Genomic DNA, 20047 nt, shown 5'->3' with positions numbered 1-20047 from the left:
CTTCGTAAGACCTGTGGGAAAAGATTCTCTGGAGTGCTTGAATTGAAAATGCATATACGAGTGAATACAGACAAGTAGTTTTCTAATTGAACCCACACAAGTCAGGAGCCACATAATTGCAACACGTGCGGAAAAAGATTTTCTCAAATCACATTCTTGAGAAAACACCTGAGGGTCAATATACACAGGAGAAACCATAGAGGTGAATCTCTTGTGGAGAGGTGTTCACTAACTGAATGAAATACACTTTTGCAATAGCTACATCTTTGTAACCGAATGTGAAATGTTTGCCACAAAAATGAGATGTCAATATGTTAGTATAAAGGTTCCCATCATTTGACTGTATTCCTTATATTTCTGTTAGAAACAGCTTTTCTTTGAAAAATCGTAATCTCACAAATCAAGGAAAAGTGTTAGTTTCACAGTGAGTGGGCAGTAGTGGCTATTAATGATGTGATCTTGATGGTTGTTGGTTTTTTTGACAAAATATTCACTCACAAAATATCTCAGAATGTATGCAATATTGTAATTCTTCACCACTTTTAACCCAAAAACATTTAAATATGATGTCATTATGTGCAACTTACATGGGCATTGTGCATAATGAGTTGTCTCAGTTTGAATATGTTTTGCTCGTATTTCCGTTCTTACTCAACATTTTTAATGCACTGTGAATTACAAACAACAGTTGGTCCATTTATAGTGTATAAATTTAAATGTTTATTTTCTATATTTAAAAAAAAAAAAATTTTAAAGTAAAAATATTTCATCTTGTTTCGTTTATTTACTTGTGTAAAAAAAAAAAAAAAAATAGCAGCAAATATATTTTATGATGTATTAATAAAAAGATGAAAAACGGTTGCTAAATCAATCTGAAATGTAAGCTACCAAACTTTGAATGAGGCATTTATTAATATTTTTTTAAGTTGCCCATTTTGCAACAAAAAATAACAATAGTTATCCATTTATTGTGTATAAATGTATATGTTTATTTTCTATATTTAAAAAATATATATATTTTTAAAGTTAAAATATTTAATCTTGTTTTATTTATTTACTTATGTAAAAAAAAAAATATATAAATATGTATATATATATATATATATATATATATATATATACACACCTTGTAGCCTATAAAACATATTAGTAAATATGTTCTATAGGCTACAAGGTCTGTAGACCTCCAAGGTATGAAGGCGGGGAAAAAAGCTTTCTCACGTCCACTGTCGGACCTTCCCAGTGTGACACCCAGCAGAAGTAAACAACACTACTAGTAGCGTTATGAGCTGCATGCTGCTTGTTCAGTCAGCTGAAGACGATGTTGTAGTCGTAGTGCGGGTAACTCTTCACTTGATGATCAAACAACAATGTCTTCAGTTGAGTCTTTGAGAGAGTTTGTTAACGAGCGACTAACTGCTGCTGCTGAAGAAATATTCAGAGTTTTAGAGAAAACTATCGTCGAGCAGGAGGAAGAGATCGATCGTCAGCGCAGACTGTTGGATATCGTGTTGAAACCCGAGATCAAGTTACACAGGAGAGGTGAGGACTACTACTATGATCTTTATAAAGAGATACAGTTACACAGGAGAGGTGAGGACTACTACTATGATCTTTATAAAGAGATACAGTTACACAGGAGAGGTGAGGAGAACTACTATGATCTTTTAACAAACTAATAATGGTTTAAAGACATAGTGGAGACTGTGGTAAGTTGAGCCATCTTCTGTATCTAGGCAACTGTGATTATGTTTTTTTTCATTAGACCATAAATTCAGGAAGTACCCATCATTTCTATCTTGCTGTGATGGAGAGAAGCACATGGGAGAAGTAGTGAGTACTTTTTTTTAATGTCAGGAATAATGACTGTTAGGTCAAATCAAATTTATCCAGGTCTAAAAATATATATTACACATGTTGGTGATTTACTAAGGTATAACACCGTGTTAGTAACTTCGCTAAAGATGAGCCTGAATTGCTAAGCCAGGCCATTTTTTCCAAAATGTTAGCTATGGGGCAAAGTGAGCCAAAGGCTACGGGGTAAGTTGAGCCACCGACTCACTAATATTCTACTATTATTCTGAGCCACTGGCTCAACTTACCCCACCATAAGGCACTTAAAGGGACTATTTGTAACTTTCAGAAATGCTTCTTAACAGCGACACCTGTGGCCGTGAAATCAACGAAAGTCAGCGTCGGGCTCGCGCTTGCTCGCTCTAAATATACCTGAACAAGCATCACTCAAAACAGTGAGGCGACACACGTCAGCTAAAACCACAATATCACTCTATATTTCAGCTGCTTGGCAGTAATGTTAGCTGACCAGACGAAGGTCTCTCCATGAACATGATTTAGATCTGATCCTAGTGTTGGCTTTTCCTGCCTAAGTGCAGGCTGATGCAGCGGAGCTCTGCAGCGTGTCTCCTCTGCTCTCTCCGCCCGCAGCCGGAGAGCAGAGGAGACACCAGCACCCAGTCGGTAACGAGAAGCCTACGTAAATCTCTGTAGAGCTCTGTCACTTCACAAGACACGGGAAACCTCTGTTGGTCTGGAGGAGCTGCAGAAGTTATTTCTGCACAAACGTCCCCTGTACATTCACTAGATATTCTCAGAGCTAAACTAACTCTTCTGCAGTGTGGAGTGAGCACGCGTTCACGTCTAGAGGTGAAGCGAGCTGAGCTGTCTGAGTGAAGGCGAGCAGGCAGATGAGGAGTGTACAGCGGCTACACGCGAACGCGCATATGGGAGCGCACATGTGTGACGACCCGCTACATTTATGCGCGTACAAAGTTACAAATAGTCCCTTTAAGTTCAATTAATTCTCTGAAGTATAAAAGGGTATTACCGTTGAGTGTTACATACAGAAAAATATACGAAAGGCTGGGCCACTCACTGGAGGTGAGGTATATTGCCTCACCTCCAGTGTATTAAAGTTAACAAAATTAATGAAATGAGGTAAATTATGCTTGATGCTTGAATATGCTTAAAGAAAAAAAAACATCCTACATCACAACTTTCCATTAATGGGTTTCCATGTATTTTGTTACAGAAAGGGTTGACAGCTCATTCTCCAAACAGCAGCCTGAGATTGCTTCTTAGTCAGGATGGTGATCCCCCTTCACATACCTGTATACAGGGGGGACAACAAGGGGACAAGGGGATGGGTATATTGAAGCTAGTTATGCAAATAAGTTATTGGGGTTGTTAACAGATCAACTAACGTTTGTTATAAAATGCTATCAACTTTAATTGATTGAATTTATTAAGTAATTGGGCTTGTGAACTCATGAATACTGCATAATATATTTTAACTCACCTATAATGGGAACAGCGCCGCACTTAGTGGGAGCAGTGATGCTGCGCTTTGGACTGAACGATGGCTGGCAGGTCGGGAGTAAGTTTGGTGGTTGAGATGCGAAGGACAACACAGAGATGGCTGTCGGTCATTTTGGTTCTCAGTCTGTTTTCATTTCATAGTTAACAGAGAAAATGTTTGCTCACATATGTATGCTGAGCCGAACAGACTCGCATCAGAGGAAACTTGGCCTTTTCCAAGCTCCGGTAGAAGTCGGGTAGAGAGAGAAGCTGATGCTGATTCTTCAGAGAATCATCTCACTGCATTTCGATAAGTTCTAATAGCAGACTCTCTTCCACTTCTTCTGCATCCATCAGGAAGGGAGTCGAGAACAGCATGATTTCTTTCTCAATGACAAAAAAATCTTGGAAGCGCTCACTGAATTCTGTCAAGAAAAATATGACGACAGACACATATTTCTCCTTTTTAGCAGAACGGTTGACCTCTGGAAAAGCAACTTTGATTTCGGACAGCGTGGGGAAGTGCGCGACATTAAAGCTGCGTAGTTGTGTCTCAAAGAGACGAAGCTTCGCACGGAATGCTTTCATGTGTGCGTAAAGTTGTGGTACAAGCTGGTCTTTGCCTTGCAGACTCTTGTTCAGTGTGTTGAGATGATCAGTAAGATCTACTAGAAATGCCAGGTCTGCCAACCTTAGAGGGTCACTCAGTTCATGAAGAGGTCGTTCTTTCTCTTTCAAAAACTGGTCAATTTCCGCAGTTGGCCCGCGGGCCGTAGTTTGGACACCCCTGGTTTAAAGACATACTGGTTGTATTTGTCTGCTCAGATGTCTGTTTTTCTCTCATCACAGTAACGTTAGTATCATATTGCTTTTGTTCTCTGTCCCTCCAGAGCTCCCACAGCAACATGTCTGTAAGGAGGAGGAGGTTCCCGTTGACCAGCAGCTCTGTATTCAGGAGAGGAACTCCAGTCTGGACCAAGAGGACCCAGATCCTCCACAGATTAAAGAGGAACAGGAGGTACTCTGCACCAGTCAGGAGGGAGAGCAGCTTGTACTGAAGCAGGAGACTGATTCCTTTATGTTGACTCCTACTCATGAGGAAGCTGACCACAGTGAAGATCACACTCTTTACTTGAATGCTGCAGAGAAACAGTCTGTTGTCAACATGCCAGTTATAACCTCTGTGGTATCGGTACACATGAGAACCCACACAAGTGAGAAGCTGTACGTTTGCAAAACATGTGGGAAAAGATTCGATGACAAAACATCATTGAAGATTCATATTAGAACCCACACTGGTGAGAGGCCATATTCTTGTAAGACATGTGGGAGAGCTTTCAGACTGAATGGTGAATTGACAGTCCACATGAGAGTCCATACAGGCGAGAAGCCGTATTCTTGCAAAACATGTGGAAAAAAATTCAGTCAGACGTCATCATTGAAGACTCATATGAGAACCCACACTGGTGAGAAGCCATATTCTTGCAAAACATGTGGAAAACATTTTGGAAGTAAAAGTAACTTAATGATCCACATGAAAATGCACACAGGCGAGAAGCCGTATTCTTGCAAAACATGTGGAAAAAAATTCAGTCGGGCTTCGACATTGAAGAGTCATATAATAATCCACACTGGTGAGAAGCCATATCCTTGCAAAACATGTGGAAAAGATTTCAGACATAAAAGTAGCTTTTTGGTCCACATGAGAATCCACACAGGTGAGAAGCCGTTTACTTGTGAAACATGTGGGGAAAGTTTCACACAAAATAGTGAAGTGAAAATCCACATGAGAACTCATACAGGTGAGAAGCTATATCCTTGCAAAACATGTGGAAAAGATTTCGGACATAAAAGTAGCTTTTTGGTCCACATGAGAACCCACACAGGTGAGAAGCCGTATTCTTGTAAAACATGTGGGAAAGCTTTCAGACAGAGTAATAACTTGACAGTCCACATGAGAACCCACACAGATGAGAAGCCGTATTCTTGTAAAACATGTGAGAAAGATTTCAAACAAAATAGAGATTTGACAGTCCACATGAGAACTCATACAGGTGAGAAGCCGTTTACTTGTAAAGAATGTGGAAAAGCTTTCGGACGTAATGGTAACTTGATGGTCCACATGAGAACATTCCACCCAGGTGAGAAGCCGTAACTTCGTAAGACCTGTGGGAAAAGATTCTTTGTAGTGCTTGAATTGAAAAGGCATATACGAGTGAATACAGACAAGTAGTTTTCTATTTGAACCCACACAAGTCAGGAGCCACATAATTGCAACACGTGCGGAAAGAGATTTTCTCAAATCACATTCTTGAGAAAACACCTGAGGGTCAATATACACAGGAGAAACCATAGAGGTGAATCTCTTGTGGAGAGGTGTTCACTAACTGAATGAAATATACTCAAGCAATAGCTACATCTTTGTAACTGAATGTGAAATGTTTTCCACAAAAATTAGATGTCAATATGTTAGTATAAAGATTCCCTTCATTTGACTGTATTACTTATATTTCTGTTGGAAACAGTTTTTCTTTGAAACAATCTTAATCTCCCAAATCAAGGAAAAGTGTTAGTTTCACAGTTAAACATGTTTTGCTCGTATTTCCGTTCTTACTCAACATTTTGAATGCACTGTGAATTACACAGTGGTATTTCTACTTAAACAATTTGAATTCTTCTTCCTTCGCTGCTTATTTGTTTTTTGTTTTTTCATGCTAAATCATTGACTGCTATTAAACAAAAATAAAAAAACAGTTGTAGTTTACTAAAACGTTCCAAATGTCCTTGTGGAATGATACATGTACATCCTTACTGTGATGGAATTTTCCATCAATTCCTCTCTTATTGGTAGAAAGGTCAGAGTGTTTGTCAGAGTGTCCCTCTGTTGACATTCTTGGGTTGGAGTCCTGTCTAGAGGAGCCACTGTTATCTGTACAGCTGTGCCTGTAGTGGAGACCGTAGAGCCAGTTGCTAGGGCAACCAGGGGAACGAAGTAAGTCATAACATGATAAGGGGTAAGACACTGAGCACCGGGGGGGGGGAAGGACAGAGTTGTGAGGCCTTCACGCAGAGAGCATCTATTGTGGAGACCTGACAATTCTCTTTGATCAAGCTTCAATAAACCTTCTTTTGTAAGACATCATCAGCTCCGGACCTCTTCCTTCTAAAGATAACTTGTATATCAATTATTCCATCACAATTTGGCGTCACGAACAGGATTTCAACATAACAACAGAAGTGGTAAGTGCAAATTATCTGCTTTTGCCTTACCATGTCTGTGTTTGACGAGATCTAAAAGAATCTGAAATTTTAAAAATTTAGCTATAGAGTAACACTCCATCTCAAGGGAGTAAAGTAATAATTCGGCTGAGTAATTTCTGAAATTTGAAATAGAAAATGTAATGGATAAAAGTGGAAATTGAAGTTAACCAGTTCATGGTAAAGAGGTAATATTAAAAAGGGTAATATTACACTTCCAGAAGGGTGGGTGGTGTTCAAGATAAAGTCTGTGGGGTTTAGGTACCACAGTACCACCAACAGGGGTGGTTGAGTTTCCGGGTTAGCTTCGGGCTAGACCCGACCAGGGGGGACTCCCATGAGCTCTGGTCCAAGAGGGAAAGACGTTTCCGGGGAGTTTGAAATAGAACTGCCTCGGCCAGACCAAGATTGACGACTATCCCAACTCTGTGTCCAGTGGGAAACTAGAGGTTCTGGGGGAGACCCCAGGGGCCGAGGGATATCCGTTTTATTGTTTGTGTACACGAGGCGTCGGGCTTTCGGGGCTCCATCTTGAAAAAATAAATTGAAGCCTCACCCTGCTGGAAGGGGAAAGGAAAAAAAAAAAAGAGGAGAAGCTGTTGATGCAGAGAGGTGTTGTTGATGTGCATGTGCCCGTTTTGTGTGCCCGTTTTGTGTGTCTATGATGTTGAACTGTGATTGCTGCTTGTTTACTGATGTGCTGGTGCTTTGCGCGCTTACGCTGCTGAATTTTGCTGAATAACTGTGTGAAATTAAGTGCTGAATAAAATGGGTGCCCAAAAGTCCAAAGCAGCAAAGAAACCAGAGAAATTTATACTTATGACCGTTTCCAAAACAGCCAAGGTTAAAAGATTTTATCAGTCAAAGAACCGACAGGGTAAAAGAGAAGAGTCAACCTGTCATTGATAAACACCATGCAAACACACACTTTGAGACGATGTATGTGCCCTCTAGTCCCGCTGGAATAGTGGGCAGACAGGCCGGATGGAAATATGTAGTTCCGTTCACAGTATTGATGTGTGATTGGACGGATGGTGAATTGCCGCATGGAGGCTCGCTTGAGACGTAGAAACTGCGGCTAACTGAGATAAATGGGCATGGAGACAATGGAAATCCAGACTGGGATTTTGCATTTATGAGAAAGTGTGCACTTTGACGGAAGAAAGTCACCGCTCTTCAAATCTGTAGTGAGAGAGTGAGTGAGAATGGCTGTAAATGGGGTTCAGATGAATTAAGAAAAAAAATGGTGGATGAATGCGTACCATTTATTGCAACATGTCACAGGCCATTGTTAAAGAACACATTGCAGACCAAAGCGGCTGAGATAGTGAGAATCAGACAAAGGCAATGATGTATGATAGGATTAAACACCAAGGTAAAACTCCGTCCCCTCAGTGTTTGTTTGAGTATGGTGACTGAAGCTAAAATCCCACTTTTAGAGCAATTGAATTGAATTGAACAAATTCACTGTTTCACTTTACCCCAAGATAACGATAAAGCAAAAGCTTCAGAGGCAGAGTTAGGAAAAATGCAGACACAAGAGTTGATATTTTTGATCACTGCTGCAGTTGAAAGGGAGAGACGGAGAGGAGCAGACATGGCTGCCCTGCAAGGAGGCAGCAGAGCAACTGGCTCAGAATTCATTGATGATCCACCAGAGGGGCGGGGTCAAGAAACACACAGAGACACTGACACAAACACACACACCTACAGGGTGCAGGTTTTGTGTCCAGAGTAAGGGGGAGAGGCTGAAGGAATTCAGCTAACTCATTTATTAATTTTGGTATGCCAATAGATTATTAGGCGAAGGTGAATTATAACATTATCATGAGGTGTTCAAATATAATTTTGTAAAATGTATTTTTGGAGTAGAAACTTGAATAAATCTAGTTGTTTGAAGGAGATGTGTTCACAGCAATATAAAATAGATAATAGAGAGGGCTGGTTAACAGTAGCTCTAAGCAGCTTATAATACATACTTAAAAATACGAAAGCCAAGATTCTGTAGAAAGCAACCAGTGATGGTAATTGTTGCAAGATTGACCATTGCAAGACAGTTTTGACGAATTTTAAATGTTTTCTGTCAGTTTGAAAAAGTGCGTTTATAATGATCAGTGGTTAAAATGACAGTTTCTGTCAATAGTCTGGTGGCTTTGAGGAGAGCATAGTAATTGTATGTTTTTGTATATTTATAAATTATAACAATTGTGTAACTCCCTGTCGATTTTATTTAGTTTTTACCATAACCTGATGTCAAGTCATAGGCCTATTTAATAATATATGTAGCTAAGGGTTGATTTATATAACCTTAACTTGATATAGGCTACAACAAGTTTTTACAACAATTTGCAAATTGGCTAGATTTGTCACAAGATCCCACGTTAGCAATTGAAGTAAATGGTAACAGTTGAAATTTTGAACCAACCACACATTATATCACCACTATGGGTGTTTCCGGTGTTCCTATGGTAGAACCACTATCAAAAAAAAATAAATCTAAAACAACAGTTGAAGGCTCAGATGTATTGCATTCATTTTTGATATCTGAAAAGTGTCCCATTAATTTGTTGGGGAGAGATTTGCCTTGCAAACTTCGTGCTTCTATTCATTGTATTCCGGACGGGTTATATTTAACTATCCCAGAAGACAAGGCCGTGCAGGCAATGCAGTTTCTAAAATCAACAATTGATCAATTGTACTGCTGGACTTTGCTAAATTTTCAGAGGATGGACACATTTACTGTCTCCAATATCCAGAAAATCGCAAAGATATAACCAAAACTGCGCTATATTGATGTCTGCTATGAGGTCTCACTTAACGTTGTGAATACACTGCGGTTTTTAACCCTTCACAGGAATTAACTCGTTTGGCTGGTACCCATGTAAAAAAAAAAAAAGAGAAATTAGAATGCAAGCAAATTTTGTTTGTAGGTCCAGAGGGGAGCGCTCTTTCAATGCTGTTGACAGAGAGACAAAGTGAATTATTTGATGATAATGATTCTTGGCCTCACATTGCAGTGGCAGTCACACCTGGGCATGAGCCAAGGGAACTTGGTAAAATGGTGGCTCGGTGCCAGAAATTGAGAGCCAGTAACGAGGGCTCTAAAACTCAAAAAGTAACTACATTAGGTTGTGAGTTGTACATGATCAACATGCCAGCACGTATTGAGTTACCGGACAGCACATTTATCACGCAGCAGCCTCCCCTAGTGACAGAATATGGACCTCCGTCAGAACTAGCTGAGGTTCCATCTATTTTGTGGGCCAGACATAAAAATCATGTGGGTTTTGTAAATTCAGCGCCGCCTCACCTAGTGACACTTAAGCCTAATGTTAAGCTACCTATGATACGCCAGTATAACCTCTCCCACAAAGCAATTGCAGGAATTGAAGGAGTGATTTGCTACACAAACAGCCCCTGTAACACACCCATTTTGCCAATTCCTAAGCCTGGTAGACCAGACGAGTGGCGTTTTCTGCAAGATTAGCAAGCAATTAACAACATTGTGGTTCCAATGACTCAATTAGTCCCAGACACCAATTCCATCTTAGCCTCATTACCGGCAAACTCTACGTACTACACAGTCATTGATCTATGTTCAGCTTTCTTTTCCATTCCACTGCATCCAGACAGCCAGTATCTGTTTGCGTTTACTTTTAAAGGTCGACAGCTGACCTGGCGAAGGCTAGTCCAGGGATATTCCCAGTCCCCGAGTGTGTACGCGGCAGCGGTAAAACGTGATCTGGACGATCTCGATCTGCCAGGAGGATCAAGCCTTCTTCAATATGCAGACGACCTCTTGATGGCGTCCCCAACATTAGACGCGTGTCGCTCTGACTCCATTTTGCTGCTCAAAAGACTGGCGGAGTGTGGCCACAGGGCATCACTCACCAAACTGCAATTCTGCCTGCCTGAGGTCACGTATCTGGGTCATGTGTTGAAGAACGGCCAGCGGCTGTTGTCGCCAGAAAGAGTGAGACTGTTGTTGGATATGCATCCCCCGAGAACTAAGAAAGAAATGCATTCGTTCCTGGGGATGGCTAATTATTGCAGGAACTGGATTTTTGAGTATGCAGCTTTGGACTCTGTGTTGAAGTTATGTTAAAAGCTTTCCAAGACCTGAAACCTGCGTTGTTACAGGCCCCAGCACTGGGCCTGCCGGATTACAACTTGCTGTTCCATCTACACGTGCACGAAAAGGAGGGTTTTGCTACAGGTATCCTGGTACAGAAACATGGTTCGCGTTACCGTCCTGTCGCGTACTATTCGGCTCGATTGGGACCCGTAGTGTTGGGCATGCCAGGTTGTCTGAGAGCTGTGGCCTCAGTTGCGATGATGATTGAAAAATCAGCCCCCATAGTACTGGCTCATGACTGTGTAGTCCACGTTCCGCATGCCGTTTTACACATTTTGAACACCGCACCAACACAACACATGACAGCAGCATGACGCTCAGGTTATGAGGCTATCATTCTGTCCAGTCCACATATTACGGTGAAAACGCTCCGCACCGCTAAATCCAGCCACTCTCCTCCCACTGATCGAGACCGTCAAGGATCATGATTGCGATTACGTGATTGCAACATGTTCCTCTCCAAGGCCAGACCTCCAGCAGACACCAATCCCAAATTCAGATGTAAATTTCTACACTGATGGCTCTGTTAGCAGACCATCTGAGGTTAAATGGTTGGTTGGCTATGCCATACTTAAATATTGATTTACTGAAATATAATGATTATATAATGAAACAACAGAATTTGTTAATATTATGTTTAGCTTGAGTTTCTATCCGTTAATTGTAAAGCCAAGTAGAATAACGAGGGATAGTTTAACATTGATTGATAATATTTTCATTAATGTAATTGTTTGGGAAGTGGAAGTGGACTGTTAGTGACTGATGTGAGTGATAGTTTGCCTGTTTTTACAGTGTTGGAGATTAACAATAAATCAAGATTAAGAACAAAGAAACAGAACAATTTGATTAGAATAAAATCACCGGAGGCAAATATAGCTTTTAAGACAGAGCTCTTGAATTATGACTGCCAAGAAGTTTATGTAGATGATATTAATGAATCATTAAGCTTGTAGAAAGAAAAATAGGCTTTACAGGGAATTTATTAAATATCGAACAAAGGATCTGTTGAAAAATAAGTGTTCGTATATATTGTATTGCTCACTTATAATGCCATATATGTCATATGGTGTTGAGGTTTGGAGAAAAGTATATAAAATAAATATAGACCCGATAATTAAAATCCAGAAAAGAGCTTGTAGAATAATACATAAAGCTTCTTAGCGTGAAACTACATATCCATTATTCATAAAGTCAGTTATCTTAAAATTTTGGGATATTGTGCGTGTAAAGACATTAGAAATACTATTTCGAGTTAGGAATAAAAGCCTTCCGGTTAGTATTAAAAAAAACAAAAAAAACAAAAAACATTTAAATTAAGAGAAAGACATTTTTATTTAAGAGGGTTGTGTGGTTTTTTTTTTAAACAGCTTAAGTGAGAACCGTTGTAAAATACAGATGTGTCTCAGTTTTGGGAGTCAAATTATGGAACAGGCTTAGTGATGAGTTGAAATTTTGTAGCTCTCTGTTGAGCTTCAAAAAAGCCTTAAAATGTGAAATAAGTAAGGATTACGATTAGAGTAAATTTTATTTTTTCTTTCCTTTGTAATGCTGATATTCTGGGTTATTTTATGGATTGTATAGGATAGAAAAAAAAATAAGCCTTGGGGCCATTGGTCATTGATTATATGAACGTTGTTGTGTGAAAGGGATACAGTATTGGTTTATATTCACACAGATTGTAAAGTTTTGTTCTTTTTGATGTATGACCGAAATAAAACTATTCATTCATTCATAGTGAATGACTGAGAAGTGATTAATAAAAACATATTGATATCTGTAAGAAACATAGTTTCTAAGCCACTTAAACACAAACATTACCATAAAGGCCATATCTGTCCTAGTTCTCTCCTACATGTGTTGGCACATGTAGTACATGGGCCTGCACATGTAGGAAAAGGAGGGATGAATGAGGTAATTTGTTCACAATGGTTTGCGCCAGGCATCACACAGGTCTCACAAACACTTGTAGACGGATGCATGACATGCCAACAAACTAGGAGAAAGAACAGTTTGATAAAACATGACCATCTACCGCCACCATCGGGCCCTTTTGTAAATATGCAGATTGATTTTGTACATATGCCAAATTCACAAGGTTTCAAATACTTGTTGGTGATCACCGATCAGTTCTCAAAGTGGACTGAGGCGTTTGCAACAAGGAAAGAGGACGCTAGAACAGTGGTGAAGTGTCATCTAAAAGATGTCATCCCAAGATTTGGGGTGCCAATGAGAATAAATAGTGACCGGGGTCCATGTTTTGTGTCAAAAGTAACACAGGGTCTCGCCGCAGTATTAGGGTTCACATGGCAGTTACATGTTCCCTACCATGCACAGAGCTTAGGTCAAGTTGAGAGAATGAATTCCACTATCAAGGAGAGGTTGACCAAAACAATGATGAAAACAGGTCTGAAGTGGCCTGACGAATTGGGTTGTACTCCATCTGCAGTACACAAAGTGCTACGACAGGGCTAAGCCCACACGAGGTGCTCATAGGAAGAGCAATGTCAACAGGGTCAAGTCCCCCGTTGACACCACATTAAACTTTGCTTCTTTGGACTGAGGAATCCCTGGTTGATTATGTTAAAGCACTAACCAAAGTTTTAAAAAGGTATCACTTACAGGTGGCAGAACGGCTCCCAAAACCCTCGGTGGAGCCAATTCATCCGTTTCAAAGTTGGTGATCAAAATACTAATTAATTCCTTGGACAAGGTGTGCTCTCTGTTTGTCTCCCAGGTGAAAGGCCCATAATAGGTGCTGTTGGTGACCAAAACAGCGTTGAAGGTCGAGGGCAAAGCAGAATGGGTTCATGCTACAAGGTGCAGAGCAGCACCTCGTGCTACGGGAGAGGGCACGCAGGGACGTGGCAAGTGACAGGATGGTCACTCCTTCTCCTCGCACTGCTGAGTGGGTTCGGTCAGGGGACCGAGCAACCTGATTCAAGGAAATCGGAGCATGAGGGCTCTCATGTTCCAGGTGCTGAGCTGAGCCTTGAGCTCGGTAGAACAACGAGCAACCCAGTGCTTGCAACCATGAAAAGAGCCAGAGTAACAGCTCAAGCTCCACCCAGTTTGTTACGACTGGGACGTGAGCTATCAAGATGTCAAAGGTCACGTAGAGGGCTGTGACAACACTGTCCGGATTGAAGAGATGCAAGAATATAACTATCTCCTCCCACCAACAACATATTTTGAATCTATTTATACCATACGTGCAAAACTAAATGAAGGAAAAACGCCACTCAAACACGGCCATTCTTCTTCTCCTTCTCCTCTTCACATGTTTAGGGGCAATAATCAGAGCTCTTGTCCAGAAAACTGCTAGCACCGTGTTACAGGCTCCCCAGGTCCGTGTAAGTGTGGGAGGCCTGGCACTCCATCAGGTAGAGACCGGGCCTTTTGGTAATGCGGAGTTTCAAGATTGGGTTCAGAGGTTGGGGTTAGAAGACCTTAGTCTGGAGGAGGAGGAGGAAGAAGAGGAGGGAGAAGAGGAGAGGGAAACATGTGATATGTAATCCCACATTTCTCCAGATGTGATCATTTTTATTTTTCATGTTTGTATTTGATTGAGGTTTGATTTTGCCCGCAAGGAAAACATCCATATCACTGTGCATCGTATGTCTTGAGACCTCTCGACAGTGATGGCTCTGTGGTGCGCAAAGCACCTGAGTTGAAGAAGAAGACTTAATCAGTTATAGATAATCATTTTGAAGATGGGTACTACTCTAATATAATCAATGTTATTCATTATTGATCCCTATGATTCTGTGGGTTAAAATCAAAGCAATATTACATGTAATCACACACACATACTTATATTTCATTACACACACATCACATTAAGCCACACACCTCAGTACACACACTCACATTTTCAATAAAGATACTGCATACACATTACACTCATCACATGGATGACAGAAAACACGGAGAATGAGTTGAATCGGTTACTCTCTCAAGGTTTAATTGTTTAAGGTTTTTCAATTTTAGTTGGTGAATTTTATAAGAATCAATGTATCCTGATATTAAAGGCTGTAGGGATTAATAGTAAAAGTGTATTCTCTGTAAAATGAACTGATATTCTGCATGATTGATTTAGGAAAAATTGAGGAAAAGACTGGAGGATTTGAGGGGGGGTGTCTGAACTGCATTGATGGTGTCCGAAAGGAGGGTGAAATTGCATCCTGCTTCTGGGTACCTCTGTGGGTAAGGATACCTCTATCTCAAAAAGAGAAACAATGATTTATGATTTATGAATTGTAAATTACTTCTTTACTTAAATTTTGTGCCATGTATTTCTAATTCTATTATCTATCCTGTTTCCTTGTATAAGAAGGAAGATTGATTTTATATTAAGTTTAAAATGCAACGTGTGATGTCATTTAATCAAGTGTGTTTGGTTATATTTGAAACATAATCAGGTAAATCACCCTAGCTCACCCTGAAGATGATCGGTTTGTACGGATGTGACAATATGGATTTTCCCTCTTTTGTGATCTGAGGTTTTACCTTTGTCCGTTCCAGATAGAGTAGATAGCGCATCTGGTCTTTTTGCTCCATCTCCTGTGAAACCGAGGCGGAGTTTTTGGCCAGTTGTCAGTAGATGCATGTGACCTGCGACCTCTGTCAAAAGAGCTCTCTAGACCTTTATGGGGTTTGGGAGGTCTGCAGGTAATTTTCCTTAGGAGGCCTTAATTGGCTTGAAGACGGAACTCGTAGGTCATTGCTAGAGGTTAAGGGTGAGTTTTTTAATAATCATGATATGTAACTGTTTTTGGATTTTGACTGTTTAAATTAGTCACTACTGCGTGGGGTGGATCAGCCCTGACTTCTCCCTGGTGCTCAATTGTTAAATTGATATGTCACACTGGGAGGGGTAATTAGTGTTGATCTGTCGATCAAAAAGGAGGGGTTGTGATGGAATTTTCCATCAATTCCTCTCTTATTGGTAGAAAGGTCAGAGTGTTTGTCAGAGTGTCCCTCTGTTGACATTCTTGGGTTGGAGTCCTGTCTAGAGGAGCCACCGTTATCTGTACAGCTGTGCCTGTAGTGGAGACCGTAGAGCCAGTCGCTAGGGCAACCAGGGTCAGAGATGCCAGAGGAACGAAGTAAGTCATAACATGATAAGGGGTAAGACACTGAGCACCGGGGGGGGAAGGACAGAGTTGTGAGGCCTTCACGCAGAGAGCATCTATTGTGGAGACCTGACAATTCTCCTTGATCAAGCTTCAATAAACCTTCTTTTGTAAGACATCATCAGCTCCGGACCTCTTCCTTCCAAAGATAACTTGTATATCAATTATTCCATCACACTTACTACTGACACACAAGTTTGAATAAATGCCACAGCAGCAGTTGGTAGCCTGTTTTTTTGTATTAGTCTACTCTATAACATGATATATTGATAAAAAGATTTTTTTTAAAAAGTAAAAAGTGGTTGCTAAATCAATCTGAAATACCAAACTTTGAATAAGACATTAATGAATATAAATCTTTAAATAATGGTTTAAAGACATACTGGTTGTATTTGTCTGCTCAGATGTCCGTTTTTCTCTCATCACAGTAACGTTAGTATCATATTGCTTTTGTTCTCTGTCCCTCCAGAGCTCCCACAGCAACATGTCTGTAAGGAGGAGGAGGTTCCCGTTGACCAGCAGCTCTGTATTCAGGAGAGGAACTCCAGTCTGGACCAAGAGGACCCAGATCCTCCACAGATTAAAGAGGAACAGGAGGTACTCTGCACCAGTCAGGAGGGAGAGCAGCTTGTACTGAAGCAGGAGACTGATACCTTTATGTTGACTCCTACTCATGAGGAAGGTGACCACAGTGAAGATCACACTCTTTACTTGAATGCTGCAGAGAAACAGTCTGTTGTCAACATGCCAGTTATAAGCTCTCTGGTATCGGTACACATGAGAACCCACACAAGTGAGAAGCTGTACGTTTGCAAAACATGTGGGAAAAGATTCGATGACAAAACATCATTGAAGATTCATATTAGAACCCATACAGGTGAGAAGCCATTTACTTGTAAGACATGTGGGAGAGCTTTCAGACTGAATGGTGAATTGACAGTCCACATGAGAACCCATACACGTGAGAAGCCATATTCTTGCAAAAAATGTTGGAAAAAATTCAGTCAGACGTCAGCATTGAAGACTCATATGAGAACCCACACTGGTGAGAGGCCATATTCTTGTAAAACATGTGGAAAAGATTACATAAGTAATGATCACTTGACAGTTCACATGAAAACCCATACAGGCGAGAAGCCGTATTCTTGCAAAACATGTGGAAAAAAATTCAGTCGGGCTTCGACATTGAAGAGTCATATAATAATCCACACTGGTGAGAAGCCATATTCTTGCAAAACATGTGGAAAACATTTTGGACGTAAAAGTAACTTAATGATCCACATGAAAATGCACACAGGTGAGAAGCCGTTTACTTGTAAAACATGTGGAAAAGGTTTCAAACAAAGTAGTGAAGTGAAAGTCCACATGAGAACTCATACAGGTGAGAAGCCATATCCTTGCAAAACATGTGGAAAAGATTTCGGACATAAAAGTAGCTTTTTGGTCCACATGAGAATCCACACAGGTGAGAAGCCGTTTACTTGTGAAACATGTGGGAAAAGTTTCACACAAAATAGTGAATTGAAAGTCCACATGAGAACCCATACAGGTGAGAAGCCGTATTCTTGCCTAACATGTGGAAAAAAATTCAGTCAGACGTCATCATTGAAGACTCATATGAGAACCCACACTGATGAGAGGACATATTCTTGTAAAACATGTGGAAAAGATTTCATGTGTAGTGGTGATTTGACAATCCACATGAGAACGCACACAGGTGAGAAGCCGTTTACTTGTAAAACATGTGGAAAAGGTTTCGTAGGTAGTAGTAACTTGTTGGTCCACATGTGAAGATTCCACACTGGTGAGAAGCCGTAACTTTGTGAGACCTGTGGGAAAAGATTCCTTTGCTAACATAACATTACTTTATTATTTTTATTTCATAATATATAATTTTTTATTTAAGAAAATAGCATCACTTTTGTAATGAAATAATTGTTTACATGTAGGAGTATTGTAATTCTTCACCACCTTTTACCCCGAAACATGTGAATATTATATCATTATGTGGCACTGACACTGTGCATAATGATTTTTCTTACTTTAAACATGCTTGGCTAGTTCTTCTGCTCTTAATTAACACTTTGATTACACTGTGGTATTCCTACTTAATATAAATTCTCCTTCCACCGCTGCTTATTTGTTTGTTTATTTTTGCACACAATGATTATCTCCGAAGTAACAAAAAGCGTGTAGTAAAAGTCGTAGTTCACTAAAGAGTACCAAATATTCTTGTGGAATGAACAAGATACATGTATGTTGCTACACACAAGTTTGAATAAATGTTAATGCAGCAGTCAGTAGCTTTTTAGGGAGTTTTTTTGTATTCGCTTTCTCTGTAACGTTTAAAATTTCACTTTATAATGTTTCGAATAACAGCCCAGAGACCAAAGATGAAGAATTAGCCTTATTATAACTTTATTTATCCCCAAGGGGTCAATTCATGTGTAGCATTCCCAGTCCATACATCCATACATACAACAGACAACCAATAATTAAAGTCAAAGGAAACATATTAAAGGCATGGGGCAGTTGGAGGGACACGTTATGATAAGAACCATATAAATACATAGGATTATAGCAATAAAAGCCAAATAATAAGGAACAATATATAAGAACAGCATATCTTAAAATTCTTCTAAATACAGTCATTTAAAATGGGTATAGTCTGTGTTCAGCAGCTTAACAGCAGAAGGGATAAAGGACTTGGAGTAACGATTTGTTCTCCTTAAGGGCACAATGAATGAGGCATTTATTATTAATTTCTAAAAGTTACTCATTTTCCACAAAAAAATAACAATAGTTGGTCCATTTATTGTGTATAAATGTACAAATGTATATGTTTATTTTCTATATTTAAAAAAAAAAATTTTTAAAGTAAAAATATTTCATCTTGTTTTGTTTATTTACTTGTGTAAAAAAAAAAATAGCAGTAAATATATTTTATAGGCTACAAGGTATGTAGACCTCCAAGGTATGAAAGTGGAAAGAAAAGCTGTACTAGCTATACTGCAGACTGTTTTTGACCTCTAAAAGTTTTCTCAATTCTTTGAGGAATGTAGCGTACATTGTAAAAAAAAGCATCAAATTTATATGTACTATGTAACTAATGTATATGTTTATTTTTTATATTTTTAAAAAATATATATTTTTAAAGTTAAAATATATATTTTTAAATATTTGTTTGTATTAGCCTACTCTATAACACAATGTGTTAATAAAAAGATGAAAACGGTTGCTAAATCAATCTGAAATGTAAGCTACCAAACATTGAATATTACATTTATTAATAATTTCTTAAAGTTTCTCATTTGCAAAGAAAAAATAACAATAGTTGGTCCATTTATTGTATATAAATGTATATGTTTATTTTCTATATTTAAAAAAATATTTTTAAAGTAAAAATATTTTTAAAGTAAAAATATTTAATCATGTTTCGTTTATTTACTTATGTAAAAAAAAAAAAAAAAGCAGTAAATATGTTCTATAGGCTACAAGGTCTGTAGACCTCCAAGGTATGAAGGCGGAAAGAAAAGCTGCCTCACGTCCACTGTCGGACCTTCCCAGTGTGACACCCAGCGGAAGTAAACAACACTACTAGTAGCGTCATGAGCTGCATGCTGCTTGTTCAGTCAGCTGAAGACATGTTGTAGTCGTAGTGCGGGTAACTCTTCACTTGATGATCAAACAACAATGTCTTCAGTTGAGTCTTTGAGAGAGTTTGTTAACGAGCGACTAACTGCTGCTGCTGAAGAAATATTCAGAGTTTTAGAGAAAACTATCGTCGAGCAGGAGGAAGAGATCGATCGTCAGCGCAGACTGTTGGATATCGTGTTGAAACCCGAGATCAAGTTACACAGGAGAGGTGAGGACTACTACTATGATCTTTATAAAGAGATCCAGTTACACAGGAGAGGTGAGGAGAACTACTATGATCTTTATAAAGAGATACAGTTACACAGGAGAGGTGAGGACTACTACTATGATCTTTATAAAGAGATACAGTTACACAGGAGAGGTGAGGACTACTACTATGATCTTTATAAAGAGATACAGTTACACAGGAGAGGTGAGGACTACTACTATGATCTTTATAAAGAGATACAGTTACACAGGAGAGGTGAGGACTACTACTATGATCTTTATAAAGAGATACAGTTACACAGGAGAGGTGAGGACTACTACTATGATCTTTATAAAGAGATAC

At 39.4% G+C, this 20047-nt stretch overlaps 2 protein-coding genes across 2 annotated transcripts; both read left to right on the top strand.

The window, feature by feature from the left end:
- The first annotated feature begins 4557 nt into the window (after positions 1–4557).
- On the top strand, positions 4558–5576 carry LOC141760279 (uncharacterized). Its single transcript, XM_074622942.1, has 2 exons — positions 4558–4613; positions 4698–5576. Exon 2 carries the CDS (start codon positions 4766–4768, stop codon positions 5468–5470), a length of 705 nt encoding a protein of 234 aa, XP_074479043.1. The 5' UTR covers positions 4558–4613; positions 4698–4765; the 3' UTR covers positions 5471–5576.
- Positions 5577–16579: 11003 nt separating this feature from the next.
- LOC141760266 (uncharacterized) lies at positions 16580–17975 on the top strand. Its single transcript, XM_074622929.1, has one exon. It carries the CDS (start codon positions 16585–16587, stop codon positions 17629–17631), a length of 1047 nt encoding a protein of 348 aa, XP_074479030.1. The 5' UTR covers positions 16580–16584; the 3' UTR covers positions 17632–17975.
- Positions 17976–20047: the final 2072 nt, after the last annotated feature.

Source organism: Sebastes fasciatus, chromosome 22 (genome assembly GCF_043250625.1).
Source record: "Sebastes fasciatus isolate fSebFas1 chromosome 22, fSebFas1.pri, whole genome shotgun sequence".
NCBI classification, from domain to species: domain Eukaryota; kingdom Metazoa; phylum Chordata; class Actinopteri; order Perciformes; family Sebastidae; genus Sebastes; species Sebastes fasciatus.
The sequence above is the reverse complement of the archived record's forward strand: the minus strand, read 5'-3'. Positions and strand labels throughout refer to the sequence as shown.

Coding starts and splice junctions, on each gene's coding strand:
- LOC141760266 (XM_074622929.1), top strand. CDS start 16,585: ATGCCAGTTATAAGCTCTCTGGTATCGGTACACATGAGAACCCACACA.
- LOC141760279 (XM_074622942.1), top strand. CDS start 4,766: ATGAGAACCCACACTGGTGAGAAGCCATATTCTTGCAAAACATGTGGA.